We start from the raw sequence: 16,665 nt of genomic DNA on the forward strand, positions 1-16,665 counted from the left end.
ACCCTGTCTTTATGGAAGATCATATAAGGAGGCTTAATCGATAAGGCCTGAAGCTCCAACACTCATTTAGCTGTAGTAACAGCAATCAGGAAGGCTGCCTTCCCAGACAGGAACTGCAGATCCACTGAAGCAGCAGGTTCAAACGGGGAAGAAACCAAGGCTTGAAGGACCAAAGTAAGGTCCAAAGGAGGCATAGGGCCCTTGATCAGTAGCCTAAGAAGAAAAGTGCCCTTTAGAAAAGCTTTACAGAGCTTAGAAGAGGCTAAAGAAGCTGAATTATCTCCTATGTGGAAATTAGAAATAGCCACCAGCTGAACTTTAACCATAGAGAAGCTGGCACCCTGTTGAAAAAAGCCTGCTGGAAACTCTAAGATAACAGGAACAGGAGCAGTGAAGGGATCCAAATCATGCTGAGATTCCCATATTGAGAAATGTTTCTACTTACTCGCATAAACCTTCCTCATGGAAAATCCAGCAGCTGCTACCAAAATCTTCTTAACTGGAGAAGATAGCCTGGGAGTCCTACCTATCATGGGAACTAGAGCAGCCAAGCAGTGAGCTTCAGACTGGCCAGATCTGTATGTGGAATCCCTGAGGGATGTGAAATCAGATCTGGACCCGGATCCAACGTCCAGGGAGGACACACTACATGAGACCACAGAGAAGGGAACCATACTTGGCAAGGTCAGAAGGGGGCAATGAGGATGACTGAGCTCCCCGACTGTTGTGCTTTCTGAATGCGTTTTGGGATCAGGGGAAGTGGATAAGCATAGAGAAGACCGGAGGGCCAAGCATAAACTAGAGCACCTCTGGGCCAAGCATAAACTAGAGCACCTCTGGGGGACTCCCGGGGGGGGGGGGGGTTCAGAGTAAAGAACTCACTGCACTTCATGTTGGAAGGAGAGGTGAAGAGATCAAGCAAGGCTGACCTCAATTTAGAAAGATCTGTTTTGCTACTGAAAGATTCAGAGACCACTCATAAGGCATCAGGATAGACCTGCTGTGCCTGTCCGCTAGAATGTTGTACCTCCCCAGAATGTGCTTTGCCACCAGAAAACGGTTGGTGGAGATCGCCCACTCCCACAATCTCATCGTTTTGTGGCAAAAGGGATAAGACCTAGTTCTCCTATTTGTTGATATACCAGACTACTGACATATTGTCTGTCTGGATGGCAACTGCCCCTAGGGGAAGATGGGCATGAAGAGTTTGTAATGCCAATAGCACCACCCTCATCTCCAGGATATTGGTATGCAACTGGGTCTCCAGAGAAGACCACGTGCCTTGAACTGTTTTCCCAAGCAATGCCTCCCCCACCCAAGTAGGGAGGAGTCCTTAGTCACAGTGGTCAGAAGGGAGGGAAGAATAAACAGGCGACCGCAATGAAGTTCTGGGGACTGAATCCACCAGAGAAGAAAGTCTGTGCATGCCCACGACAGACGAACAGGATGCGACAATGGTAGATCTAGAAATGACCCCTGAACCATCAGAGTCCATTGGAGCACCCTCATGTGTAACTGAGCTGTGGGAACAAGGGTGATCATGGCCACCATGGACTCCAATGCCTTTAAAACAAACTCAGCTGGAGGAAGTGGAACTTGAAGAATATGCAAGACATGATGTTTGAGGGACTGAAGTCTGTCTGATGTCAGGAAAACCTTGGCCTGAATGGTGTCTAACCGGGCTCCAATGAAGTCCAGAACTTGAACCGGTTCTAATTGGGATTTGTTGAGATTTATGGTGATGCCCAACTGGTAGGCGGTTTGGATAAGGAAATCCCTGGCTTGGCAGAGTCGATGCCTGGAGGGGGCAGAAAGCAGCCAATCATTCAGGTACGGGAAGACATGGAAGCCCTGCAGCCGCAGGTGAGCTGCTACCACCGCCAACACTATGGTGAGCACCCTGGGGGCTGTGGTGAGACCAATGCTCTGAACTGTAATGATTGGTCCCCAGCTGGAAGCGGAGAAACCTCTGAGAGCATCTGTCCATTTTGATGTCATAGTACGTGTCTTGAAGATCTACTGAGCACATCCAGTCGTTCTTCTGCAGGGAAGGCAGGATAGATGGAGTGTGACCATCTGGAATTTCATCTTGGCCCCTGACACATTCAGGGTAGAGAGATAAAGAATTTATTAATTTTCTCTGGCACTACAAAGACCCTGGAATAGATGCCTAATCCAGGCTGGTCTGGGGGATTGGCTGGAAACTTTTGTGCAGGTGGAATGTCCCTGAGGTGTTTGGCCAGATCTGGCTTTGGAATTAAGGGGATTGAATATCCTCTGGATATGATTCGCAACACCCATTGATCTTCTGTAATTGACTCTCAGGCTGTTGGTTGTAGAGAGAGTTGACCCCCAACTGCCTCCAGAGATGGGCTGCTGTGTGTGCCTTTCCGAGAACGAATCCCGAGACACTTGGTTCCTTGGGCCCCCTCTGCCACGAAGGTGGCATGTGTTGAAACCTACTCTGCCTCTGGGTGAAGGCAAGTCCCAAGCATCCTGGGAATAACCCCGAGACTTTAGAACCACATCTTCTTTGCCCCTGCTGATACTTTGAGAAGGATTGTTAAGAGGTTGAGGTGGATTCCGACAGCAGTCTTTTCCCATCCTTCTCGCTCTGGACCAGTGTCTTTCCAAAGAGTGTGGAACCATCATACGGGGCACTTGTAAATGATGCCTTGAAGGGCTCCAAGAAGGTGCAAAGTCGGATCCAGGTGCGATGCCTGATGGCAACACCTGCTCACGCAGCTCTGGTGGCACCCTCAGTAGCGTGAGAGAGTAGCTGCATAGAGGTATTGGCAATGGATGTGAGGGTGGCCATTCGACTGGAGAAAACCTTCCTATCCTTTGCTGATATGAACCCTGGGGTAGACTTGGTGACCTCTTTCACTAGGTCTCACTGAAGCTTAATAACGTGTCCCACGTGGTTCAGCGCACATATAGAGAATGTTGTTGAAGCGTAGGCCAACTTCACAAAACAGTCCAAGGTCCTAGATTCTCGGTCTAACAGGTGGACTGTGGAGCTCTCCTGTGTGAGCTCCTTCTTGGTGGCCTCTGCCACCACCATGGCTTCAACAGGGGGTCCCCTTTGACCAGTGTGGTTTATCAGAAGGGGTGCTGGGGACCTTATCAGGGTGCTTGGGGCTAGGCTCCACCATGCTGGGCTCCTTCCATGCCTGAGATGTGACTAGATCCACCAGAGGATCTGCGGGAGGGGACACCCAGGAAGTAGAGGGTCCTGCACCAAATGCCTCCAGAAACACAGACTCGTCAGGGTTGGGTTTTTGCACAGACCACCCCTCACACTGCCACAGGATTTCCATGATGTCTCCAAATGAGACATCCTCTGGAGGTGATTGGGGGGGGGGCCCTCCCCATCCTCCAATGTGGTTTCCTCCATGAGCGTCTAAGTGCCTCCTTTTACACATGTGCTTTTGAGGAACCTCCTCGGGGGGGGTCTCTGGGGAGGACTAACATCCAGCTGTTCCCATGTGGGAACTCCCTGGAATGGAGAGGCAGCAGGCTGCCCCTGACGTGGCAGGATGGCAGAATCCAGACCAGAAACAGAGGGAGCCAGGACAGATTCTCAGGACAAGACTGTCAAGGGTCTTGATGGGATCGAGAGAACCCTCTCCACCACGTCAAAGGCAGAAGGCGAATGAACCCCCTGAGCTGGGGCTACGCTCAAGTCCATAATCCTCTGGATCAATGAGGGAGCCAGAGGTGAAACTTCAGGCACTGAGACTCCTATTGGAAGGCTCAGCTCTGAAAAACTTGGAGCCAAACCCACCCCCTCGGATCCAGCACCGAGGCTATGGCTTCATGAGCCGGACAGCTCCGAGCTCGTCAGTGCCAACCTGTTGAAGGCAATGGTCGACATCGAGGTACCGGTAGCACCACCTCCTTGATGCTGAGGGTCCTAGAACCAGAGGACTCTGAAACTGGGGGTCGGATCAGAGAAGGAATGATTGGGATAAAAACAGACTGTTTGCCCCCCATTCGGGAGGGAGAGGGGGCAGGCAAGACTCCCATTTGTACCTAAGTGCAGCTGAATCTCTGCATCATCCTGTCCACCTCCGCTTCAGAAAGGCTGCAGGTGGATTTGGAGGAAGAGGGCACAGACACAGGCCTAGAGAGGCGATGAGATGATGCTGATACCAGAGAACGACTCCAAGGCACCGGGAAGAAACAAGGAAAATAGAGTCAAGGAGAACCAGTGCTAGAAGCCGATCAGAATTTAGCTGGTGGCTCAGCTGAGGAAGAGCAGTCAGGGGACTGCTTCCGGCTTGTCTTGGTGCTTGCACTTCTCTCCGTCCCCGGTCATCTTAGCAGGAGGTTGAGTCCCAGAGGCCAGTGCAGAGGCAGAAGTAAAGGTGGAAGGGGTAGCCTGGGCCTTTATAGTAGGTGGAGAGAGAAGGGCCTTGAGTATAAGTTTATTCCTCCTGTCGATTTCGAACAGGAGGAACTGAGATGAGGGTCCCCTAAGCAAACAACACACAGTGTGTGGCCAACCACTGGGTAAAGTTTATGGCCACACTCTGTGCACTTACAGAAACCTGGTTTGGGTGTCTCTGACATTGAAGCAATAGAGAAAACCCAACCAGAAACCACACATGCGCGCACACACTTAGGTAGGGGTAGGTAAAAGATATAAAAAAGTTTTAGAAAGATGAGGATAGGAATTTAGATTTGGCTCACTTACCCAAAGAAAAGCCTGGAGCAGCAGAACACGATGCTTACAATGAGCATGACAAATGAGATCTGAAGGAAGGAAGGAGACAGGGGCATTTTGGGTAGGGGAGTAGCTTGGAGCTCGGATCCGATGCTGGAGAAATGCAGCTGAGTCGGATCCATCCTGGATCAGTGTCCCACAGGGTGAAGAGCAAATGAAGACAACTTCAGATCTGTACATTATCCCTAACGATAAAAAGTGGGATCACACCACAGATAATCTGAGGGGACACATGCATGGTATAAAGCATTTAAGAGCTGCCTTTGTCCATCAGTAGCACAGGTGGCAGTCCTGAGGTAAATTTTCTGTTTTCCATCCACAGATTCAAATTGCATTTGAATAATGACAGGATTAACTTTGTTTTATGTGGATGGGGAGTTTGTTCTAGAACAGCGGTACCCTCTGCAAGATATACCTGTCCCTCCAAACCTTTCTGCTGATGCTGCAGAAAAGGTTAATATCCCCAGAGCAAGTATTGCTGAAGCCTTTTGACTTGATAATGTGCAGTAAATCCATCAGTATTGGTTCGGAGGATGCCTTGTATGCCAGACACAGGTTACCTCTTAGTAGTCTGTAGGACACTGAATATAGTGACAGGGTGTTTAGTCAGTTTAGGCCTTGTATCACTTTAGTAAGATATCTCTGTGGACATTCCAGTTGCTGCAGATGTCTGGACAGATGCATACCAAAGGGGGAATTACATTCGATGACTAATGAGGGCTAAGTAAAGGAGGACAATGACACCCCTACATCGACACACAATCCCTTCGTTTATAAGCTGGCAGTACAGCAGGCCTTTCTTAAGACTATGACCTAACTTTTGACCAACATATGTCCAACGTCCATATGACTTCTCAAATTTGGAACAACTGGATCAACTTTCAGGGGCATATTATTAATGTAGTAGTTCCCTGGGATAAATGATATCCCAAAGGATATAATAATGCATTTTTTGACATTTAGTTTCAGTCCATGATTTTGGCTCAGTTATTGATTTGGGACAAACATTTCTGTGGGATGGCAAAGTCATCTGAGGATTCACTTGGGAAGTCATTTGAAAACTTTGTCAACCAGAGCTCTGGTATTTGCTTTTACTTCAGAAAAGTAGATGCCAAACAGGAGAGGACCCAGCACAGAACCCTGGTGGACTATTTGGTCCTTTATGCCCATGATCACTTTTGTCAGGAACCTTTGCAACTTTTCCAACTCCTTGACAGGTTTAGTAAGATACAGCCCAAAGAAGCATTTGTATTCTACAATGAGCCTAATCAATTCAAGATATAAAGGTGTAAGGATGCCTTTGGATCTAGAGGAAGTACCCCTTGTGATCAGCTGTGCCAGACAGAATGATTTCCTGACCAGAGTTGAATTATGACAACAAAAGAAGAGGGAATTATCAACCCGTGTTTCAAGGTCTCTCTCATCTTCATTTTGGAATAGGGTATTTTCTACACCATAAGCTGGGTGGACTGCTTGTTTACCAAAAGCAACACAGCAGTTTTTAGCAAGCTTTAGCTCATCTTCAAAGCATTTGATATTAATGCGCAGGTTTGCTTTGTACCTTATATATCAGAAGGGATATCAGTACAACACCCAGCTTACAATCATCTGCAAAACCTGGTAAACCAAAAGCCCCGGTTTTGATTTAGAGATCAGAGAAGTATATGCTGAATAGCAGAGGTTCCAGCACAGATCAAATGGTTACCTTCATTCTCTCTACAGACACCTTCACAGTGTAGGTTCTGTCCCTCAGCCAATTAGCTATCTAACTATGCAGGGATCAGTTTTAGGGTGGATTTAGCTTGTTGATACTATTGGCATATTGTATATTATCAAATGCCTTTGTAAGGAAAAAGTATCCTGTATAGACATAGCAAGACCACTACCCATGGCTTGCATTAACCCCCCCCCAAAAAAATCACCAAATTCATTTGACAAGCTCATGTCTTATAAGATTTCTGATATCATAAGTTTAGCACGTCTGTTATGATTATAAATGGCCTTGCAGATTAGGATTGTCAGGCTAATAGGTATAACTCCCAGGATCCAGGTTGTGAACTGACATCACTTCTGTTGCGTACTAAACCTCAGAGACAAAGCCAGTAGATAAGCAATAAGCTCGGGTTGAATAGTTGTTGGGCTGGGTATACCAGCACCTGTTCAGTGTTGTTTAACAGGTAGCTTGGTATGTTATCAGGTCTCACAGGGGATGTATTCTTTTGTTTTGGAGAGTAGTTTCAACAAGTATTCTTTTGCGATGATAGGGGTTTTTGAGATCCCTAGGTATATGTCGGTTTTATTAATGTCTCGGGGGTGAAATTTGCACTGAATTTGTTTGCTGATGTATTTTTGATATCCACTAGCTCAGAACAGATATAGCCATTGTGATTAAGTTCAAACCACTACTGGATATTGCTCAAGTTCTTTACACAAGTAGAGGAGGATATGTGATTATCATTAGCTTCCAAAGTCAGCCCAAGTTTATGGGAAGCCTTTGCTTTCCATTAGATTTTGACCTTCATCTGTGGGTCATTAGATTTGCTACATCAGCTAATGAGCTTTTTCCTTTTCTTATATTATGTATTTATGCATGTGGTCTATCAGTTTAGATCAGTCTTAAATTTCCCATTTTGCTTAGTTTTCATAGGGACTGACAGGTTTACACGGTTTTTCAAAGTGGGTATGGAATTAACCTGCATAACTATTAACCATGCCAATATTTTAAAGGTTACAGTTATACCTGAACTTTGATACTTCATCACAAGTATTGTAGGAAGTTTGTAGTTTTGAAATCCTTCAGTGTGGTGATATATGCATCTATGGTTCAGGGGATTTTGAAAGAATGGGTTACCACCTTGTGGTCAAGACTTAAATGGAGAAGGCTATACCAGTGAGGCAGTGGGTAGTTTGTTTCCTAGTAAAGTTACGTTTTCATATGGAAGATTCAGCAATTTAAAGGAATTGCTGAGTCAGAAGGTACAGAAAAAATTTGAGGGGAACCAGGTGCTTTTCCTTGTGGAAATTGTAAAGTGTTGCTCAACAGTTGTCTTTAAAGTGTGCAATAAAATCAGGAATCTTCATGGTACATTTATCAATGGAAGGAAGTTTTGGTTTAAAAATCGATACAAATGTGATTTATGTGGTGTTGCATACATCCTAGGTTGTGGGTGTTCCCCAATCAAGTGGTACATTGGGCAGACTAAAAGGAAAGCCAAATTGAGAATTTTGGAACATTTGGGTGATATAAGGAATTCAAGATTAGATAGCCCAGTTGTCCAACATTTTTGTTCGGTTCATGGTGACAACATTGATGGTTTCTTTTTTAGTATTTTGGCAAGGCCCTTTGGTGAGAATGTTATGGGGTGGGGGGGATTCACACCTAAATTATTAAATTTGGAAACCAAACTTATAAATTTAGGGACTATGCACTCACAAAGGTTGAACTTCGATGCTAATTTGGGCATGTAAGAATAATGTAAAAGCAAAAAGAATGCAACAAATAGTGTGAAATTAATTTAAATATAACATAGAATATTAGTACTTGTATAAAATTATGTTCTTATAAATGGTATAATACTGTGTCATTTGATAAGCTTATATTTAACATAACTTTGCATTTTGCAGGTCACAAATAATGGATGTCATAGCATGATATTTTTTTCTTGCTGTTCTCTACTCTTGGTATTTGGAACTGTGCTTGAATATGGGTGCGGGGGTTAATTTAATTGAATTTGTTTAGATGTTAATGGAATAATTGAGTGATGTGCACTTTATTGGTGGGGTTTAAAAATAGATGAAGTTATTCCTTGAAGGCTTTTTAGCCGAGGTACCAGAAAGCATTTTAAATAAAACGTGCAGCATTTTTCCTTGTCTCTCGTGTTTTTCTGGTCAAAAAATAATGTCTCGGTTAGAATTTGAAAGACATTCCAGGAAATAAAGGTGAATACAGCTGAGACTGCAATGTAGGCACTGAGGCTGAGACCAATGCCATCCCCTGGGTTGACAGCAATGATTCCAAAAGGCCAATAATACAGAAAGCACAAGTCCACGCTTGTCCATTTATGCTCAACACACCCAAACAACCAGCTGGCACAGAGACTGACTCTGGCAGCATCGATCCCAAAGGCAGAAGTGGAGTACTAACCCTTCTGATAGCATAGATACTCTGTACAGAATCTGGGCTGACAATGATGCCCAGAAGCTTAGCCCAAACTCCAGTGTGGAAGAATCTCTAAAACCTGTGGCATTATCAGAACTATTGATGCTGGAAGCAAGGCTGACATCAAGGAATCTGAGACTGAAAGCTGTAAGCCTGAGACTACAATCTTGACTGAAAGCCAAAGCTCCTACTGATGTCACTGCTGGCACTTGTGGATCAACTGCATCAGTTCTGTTGAGAAGAACAAAGAAGCTGGAACTGAAAAAAGTGGCATTATAGGGAAGGGTCTACTGGGGGGGGGGGGGTTGGGCCTGCTGCACCTTTATGAATGCCTCCACGTTCTTTTGCTAATAATTATCAATCAGCCATAGAAAGGCTTCAATGAGACCTGAAAGACCTGGCAGACAAAGCCCTAGAGGAACATGAGTTTGAAGCTCCACCAGAAAAGGACCACAGTAAACATTCTTCTGGCTCCAAAATATAGACACCATCACTCACAATGTGGAACAAATGGGCAAAATGAAGAACGCTTACTAAAAATTTCAACTATGAAGCTCATTGCTTAGAGAAAGTTCTTTTGACAAATTGAATTATTATTACTTACCAATGCCATTTCTTAAAAAGTTATCAACAGTGTGTCACAGATCTTTTCAGTGTGTAACAGCTGGAAATTTTTAAGACTCAAAGTGAAAAACGTTCTTCATAATGAGGTATAGTTGAGTGGTATAGTGTAGTTATGAGAAATTTAGTTTAATTTTTCTCTTCTGAAGAGTGCCTGGAGTGAAACATTAACATATGTCATACACAACATCAAAATACTCAACTGAACAAAACACTGAGGTAGTACCCATTTTGAGGTGGGACTTTGTGCCCATACTAACACACTTATTTTAGTCCACTTGATGAACCCAATGGCTCCTCGACTTTCACCCAACTGACCAGTTCCATTTTTTGAGAAGGAATGGGACCTCAGATAAGCTTGCCATGCCACTCCCATATCAGACCACACTGGATTCCTGGTTGGGCAAGGGGGTCTTAAGACACACTCATTCACTGCTGTTGTGCAGATACACTACCCCACTCAAGGTCGAAGTTCAGCCTACCCCCCCCCCTTGGGTGAGGGCCACATGGCTCATTCATTCCCCACGATGAAATATTCAACCTTGCCCCTACTGAGAGTCAAGGATCACCTGGTAGGGAGTGGGCCTGTCAGCAAATCAGGAAGACCTCCTTCAGCTTGTGCTGGAGCTCCTAAGCCCCTTAGCATCTCCCTTGAAATGTACAACTGCTAACAACCTCGGGGAGGCATGTATGTCTTCACAGAGAGTCTATTCCTTGGGTTTACTATGTTTGCAGCACCATTTGGCACTTCATGCTCAGAAGACCCATATTCTGCAGGTACAACACTTATTTCTCCCCCTATGCATCACCCAAGCAATAGATGCCTCCCTCTCCCCCAAAAGGATAGGTGAGCCAACAGTGGCCACTTCCCCTCATCATTCCCTCCCCATCTCCTCCAGTTCTCCTACCTCTCTAAATGAAACATGGGTCATCTTCTTCTCAGCCACAGTTTTCTCTCTCTGTGCCATGAAGACATGCTCAAAGACATTTTTTCAAGCCTTGTTATTCATAATACAAATAAGCAAAAAGAAATAATCTAAGAACAATATCTTACAAAATCAACTATAACAGTAATTTCAAATAGCAGTAAACCAGAAAAACAGTGAAAAAAAAAAGTAATGCTGAGTACAAAATATAGCACCACCACCCCTGCAGGGGAAAAAACATCCAATTTTTTTTTTTTTTTTTTTTAGGAAAATAGTAACAGCACACTGACTATTGAGAAAATGGCAAAGCCTGGGGGGAAGTATAACACACACACACACACACACACACACACACACACACACACACACACACACACACACACACACACACACACACACACACACACACACACCTAGAATAAGCAAAAAAAAAAAAAAAATAGTGGGAGCCGATCTGTTAATCATTAGGTAGAATAGACAGAAATAAGCTGAAAACGTAATAGAAAATACATTGAAATTCAGAGCTTTTTACTTTTTCATTAAAACACAAAAGAAAATAAAAAATGCAGCCCTAGGGCCATTTTTCGAATGCCAGTTACACAGGCAGTAAAACACAGTGGGACACTATTTTGGCAGAACACTGAGTGCAGGAGTGGAGTGGCTGACTAAACTCATGTGCCATTGGTCCTGACTGTTGACAAGGATGGACCTCATATCAGATCCAAAGTTAAGTCAACTAGAGGTGATGTAGTACCACAGATGCAGTAGAAAGGACAGAAAAAAATATGTGCGTTTGTATTTATTATTTTTTTAACCTGGGACAAGTATGCTTTTAGATGGTTACATATACTTACAAGGAATCACTGTAACCCTAGTACAAGATGGTTAATGAAACACAAGAAGCATGTTATTTAAATATGATGTACTATTTTTTTGTAAACAGTGAAAACTGAGGTCCATCTTTTTGGCAGAAGACTAAGTATCAATGTATTCAGTTATAAAGAAGCTGGTCTGATGGTCTGAATTTAGAAAAGAACTTAAGAATTATACAGAAATACTACCTTTTGGTGATACTAATGGGCAGATATCTGCCAGCTGCATGAGTAATAGTGATATACTGTTTAAAGATAAGGCACATACATAGTGTAAAAACATGCAGCACATTTCTACATTTATGTATGATTTGTTGTGATTTTTAGCCTGTGCTGTTTCAACTGCATTGGTTAATAATCTCACTTGTCAACAGATATTTTATTATGTGATAAGGTGCATCTCTGGAATATCTCTCTAAATGAAATTTATAGCAAGATTATGGTGGCTACTGTTTGACAGTCATTCTACAGTGGCATGACACAATGGTGCACCAGTCAATATTTCAGTTCCTTTAAAGTATCAACTCACTGAAAAAATTGACTTTTCATGCATGATTTTAATTTTTAAGCTGACAATAAGGAAGTAAATAAGGGCTCACAATAAAGAAAGAAGGCTGAAAGTGTGAAACTGATGAACTAGAAGGAGGTGCTCTATCTGCACAAGAATATGCATATGAAACCTGCACAGATCATCACAAACATTTAAACACAGCAATAAACTCTATAATGACACCTAAATACTAAGCTTAAGTAAACCAAATGCAATGGGTATCCAATTTGTAGCATGCTGTCTACTTCCACTACAAGAAACAAAGCAGCAGCCTAGGCTTACAGCTCAAGTTAGTTCAAAGTATACTCAAGAGAAAAATTTCTGTAAGGTACCATCATTAAATAATCTAGGAGGGTCTTGCACTTAAAAGGATAAGACACAGAAAATGGGAGAAGTATTTTAAGTTTTACTAGCAGCTGACTTGGAGATAACACCATTTATTTAACTTGTGTCATAACCAAATTCACCTTAAGGCTGCACAGGGCAGACAAGCCTCTTCCAACCAATACTTTCATTAAAGCACACAAAGTCTACCTGTTTCAGTACTTTGAACTGCATCCTGTCGCCCTACTGTCATTTTCTCAGCCATAAGGTGCCCACTAGTGGGTGGATGAAATGTAAGTGTTTCAGTCACGACACCGAGATGCTTCCCATCAGTGGGGCTGCCTTCAGTACCTGTGAAAATGAATAAAAAAATGGCAGCATTAAGAAGGAATGCAGCATTTATCACAAAGTGTACTTATGAAAAATTCACTATTACCAATCTGTGCTTCTTAGATGTCTCTGGCAAGAATATTAACATCAAAAGTCTGTGATAAGACTATTTAAGGGGGTAAACAATGCCAGTGTTACTGGTGCTGAGCTGCCCAACACAGAAAGCCATATTTAGCAATAAAATAAACACATTGAATAAAATACAAAAAGATATCCACTTTTTGAAAAGATATACATTTTAAACTATTAGATGAAAAACAATTGCGTTACACAAATTATAAACTTCCTACCTAGATCTTATTAGATCTCTGTTTCATTTTCCCCCTCTGACCCTTCTTCTTCAAACTCTCCTTTCAGCTCCCCTCCCTTTACTTCTTTATCTCCTCTCTCTCCCCTGCTTAAACTCTTATTTCTTCATTTTATATCTTCTCCTCCCCCCTGCCTACATACATGCCTAGACTTACTAATGTATCTTTTGCCTTTTTCATAAGATGTGCTTTTAGACTCAAACCTATTTCTTCTACTCAGTTTCCTTGCTTCTCCTTCACTTCTCCCCTGATTTACTTCTCATGCACTCAAGATCTACGTATAATCTATTCTTATGTCTCTCTTCTATGCTAACAATACAGTCGTGTAAAAATATTTATTTCTTACGTATACTGCCATAACTACTATGTTTTTGGAAATTGTTAAAGGTGTTTTTGGAAATTGTTAAAGGTGTTATCCTGCTATAACACTGTGTGTTTTGTGTGTAATGTATTATTAATATGGAGCTTTTCTCCCCGGGCCTCCACTGAAAACGGGCTTTCGAGCCCAGTGGACTTCCCTGGTTATCAAACTGGAAATAAATAAATAAATAAATAAATAAATATAATCAGTTATTAGACGGAAGAATTTTAGCTAGCAGACAAGTAAGACTAAATAGCTGCCTACAATGAAAAGTACATTTGTGTACACTTAACATAAATGTAGATGTTCGAGTGTATTCACTGTTGCAGTCATCACATTTGGGTTATCTGCCTGCAGGTAGCCCTCAGCCGGCCTGAATACCAGAGTCTTCGGATTTCTGCGTCGGATGTTGTCGCTTCTTCCTTGACATCAGGTCGTCAGGGGTATAAAACATGCAGCCGACGCCATTACATCAGTTTTTCTTGTCTCAGATGTCAGGTGCCCCCACAAGAGGAAGCAATTGAATGGGATGGAAAACCCCCATTAAAAAGCAAATACACAATAAAAAATAGGTATACCAACCAGAAGGAGAGGTAGAGGCAAGAGAAGTCAGGGGGCTGGAGGGAGGGTACTGCAACAGTGAATACACTCTAACATCTACATTTATGGTAAGTGTACACAGCTGTACTATGTTCTTTGTGCACTGTTGCAGTCATCACATTTGGGTTGATTCCCAAAGCTAAGGAAGGGAGGAGGAAGTTAAAGAGCATTAGGACCAGCTATTAATCCCTGCAAGACTGCAGTGGCAAATCCAGCCCTTGATTTAGAAAAGATAGGCAAGTGGTAATGCTTGGTGAAGGTATGTACAGAGCTCTAGGTGGCAGCTTCTAGGATGTCCCTGGTAGGGACCCCTCTAAGAAATGCCACAGGGGTAGATGCAGCCCTGGTGGAATGTGATCTTATCCCCTGTGGGGTAGGTTTTCCATGATGCTTGTAGCAGAAATGAATGTAATGGGCTATCCATTTGGAAATGGTTTGCTTTGAAATGGCCTTCCTCTCTGCCCCTGCATCAAAGCTAACTAGCAGTTGCTCAGATTTTCTGATAGGCTTAGTCCTGTCCAAATAGAATCTAAGTTGTCTGTGCACATCCAGAGAGTGCAGTATTCATTCCCCCTTTGTTTTGTGGATTAGGGAAAAAGTAGGCAAATGAATGGACTGATTTAGGGCGACAGAAGACACCACCTTGGGCATAAAGGAAGGATTAGTCCTGAGGGAAACCATGTCTGCATGGAAGATAATGAAGAGTTCCACTTCCATGAGGGCCTGTAATTCAGACACTCTTCTTGCTGAAGTGATGGCTAGAAGGAAGGCTGTTTTCCAAGAAAGGAATTTCAACTCTGCTGTAGCAGCTGGTTTAAAGGGGGGGGAAGAGTGAGCTTTTCGAATACAAAGTTAAGGTCCCAGGCTCGAGTGGGAGCTCTCTTGGGGGGTCTTAGATTTTTGGCTCCTCCAAGGAATTGCTTTAGCAAATGGTGAGACTAGAGGGGAGGCTCAGTATTATAATGTGCTGAAATGGCAGAGGCATGAATTTTAATTGACGAGAAGGATAGGCCCCTGTGGAGCATTTCTGTTAAGTACTGTAGAATACGAGGTAAGCTGGGTACCCTTGTGCCCATCCCCTGAGCCAGGCTCCGGGAACAGTATCTTTTCCACTTTTCAGCATAGGAGTTTCTAGTACTAGGTCTCCTTGCCTTCAGAATGACATCCAATACCAGCTTACTGAGGGATGCTAAGGGAGAGCTCAAGGAATTAACCAGGCTGCAAGGTTCAGGGTTTGAAGCTGAGGGTGCAGAATCTGGCCCGCCTGCTGGGACAGCAGGGAAGGGGTCTGAGGCAAGTGCCATGGTTGTAGCCGTGCCATACTGCGCGAGAGGGGGTACCAGTGCTGGCAAGGCCAGTTTGGTGCAATCAGTATTGTCCTCGGCTTGTCCTGTTTGATCTTTAGTAGAACCTTCGAAAGGAGAGGCAGAGGGGGAAAGGCATAAACTGAGAGACTTTCCCAGGTAAAGGACAGGGCATTCACTTTCCAAGCTTGGCTGTGGGGAGTTCTTGTGCAGAATTTGTTCAATTGGTAGTTCTGAGGGAGGCAAACATGTCTACCTCTGGATTTCCCCCACTTGTTCAAGAGGTTGAATATTTTGGGTTCTAGTTTCCATTCGTGTGGGCCCATGAGATTTCTGCTTAAGTCGTCTGCCAGTGAATTTAGTATGCCTGGCAGGAATTGCACTTGCAGTTGTACTTGGTAGCTCAAGGCTGTGTTCCACAGAGCCATGACTAGTCTGCAGAGAGGGTACGAGTGGATTCCCCCCTGCTTGTTTATGTACCACATAACTGTGGTGGTGTTTATCTTTACCAATAGTTGACCTGGAAGAATATGGTCTTTGAAGGCTGTCAGAGCATTCTGTACGGCTAACATTTCTTTTTGATTGACATGCAGGTGCATTTGTCTCAAGTTCCATTTGCCCTGAATGCACTGCCCTGCCATGTGAGCCCCACATGCATAGTCTGATGAGTCTGTTGTTAGAGTTTGGGTGGCAGGGTTAGAGTGAAATGGAGTCCCTTGTTGTGGTAGCAGGCCTCAGCCCACCAAAGGAACTCTGTCTTGATACAAGGAATGACAGAAATCTGAGTTTCCAAGTCCTGAGAATGTTGACACCATAGGCTTTTTAGATACATTTGGAGTTTCCTCATTTGCAGTCTAGCATATGGAATTAATAAAATGCAAGAGGCCATGAACCCCAAGGCTTGCAGTATTTTCTTTGCAGATAGCTGGGGTTTTGTGGCCAATAGTTTGAAGTAGGTTGTCAAATAAATTTGTTTCTCTGGACTGAGAAATGCCATCTGGGAAGTTGTGTTCAAGCTTGCTCCCAAGAATACAATCTGTTGGCAGTGTACTAGGTGAGATTTAGTTTTGTTGATGGTGTACCCCAGTGAGGTTAGAGGTTTCTTTACGAATGCCAGGTGTTGTAATAGCAAGTCCTGGCTTTCTGCCTGAATCAAACAATCGTCCAAGTATGGGTAAATTTGAATATTTCTCTGCCTGCAAAATGCAATGGCTGGAGCTGGACACACTGTGAATACCCTGGGCGCAGTAGATAAGCCAAAGGGAAGTTCAGAGAACTGATAGTGCGTGGAGCCTGCCCTGAAGCCTAGGTATTTTCTGCAAGATTCCCTTATTGGGATGTGCAGGTAAGCTTCCTTTAAGTCTAGGGTTGTCAGCCAGGCATCCTTGGCTAGCATGGGAAGAAGCTGTTGCAGAGTTAGCATTTTGAATTTTGTAACTACCAGAAAGGTGTTGAGAATAGAGAGGTCCAGGACAGGGCGCCATGAGTTGTCTTTTCTGGGTACCAGAAAAAGTCTTGAAT

General features: G+C 43.6%; 1 protein-coding gene across 5 annotated transcripts in view; it reads right to left on the reverse strand.

The window, feature by feature from the left end:
• Positions 1-16,665, reverse strand: part of GBF1 (golgi brefeldin A resistant guanine nucleotide exchange factor 1) — a 4,751,435-nt gene that overhangs the window by 2,341,765 nt on the left and 2,393,005 nt on the right. For all 5 annotated transcript variants that reach the window (XM_044055999.1, XM_044056000.1, XM_044055998.1 and 2 more), the window contains one exon: positions 12,392-12,532. In XM_044055999.1, coding sequence (XP_043911934.1) covers positions 12,392-12,532 — 141 coding nt within the window. The remainder of the gene's footprint in view (positions 1-12,391; positions 12,533-16,665) is intronic.

This window comes from Protopterus annectens, chromosome 14.part0, assembly GCF_019279795.1.
Source record: "Protopterus annectens isolate FY-2018-M chromosome 14.part0, PAN1.0, whole genome shotgun sequence".
NCBI classification, from domain to species: Eukaryota; Metazoa; Chordata; order Ceratodontiformes; family Protopteridae; genus Protopterus; species Protopterus annectens.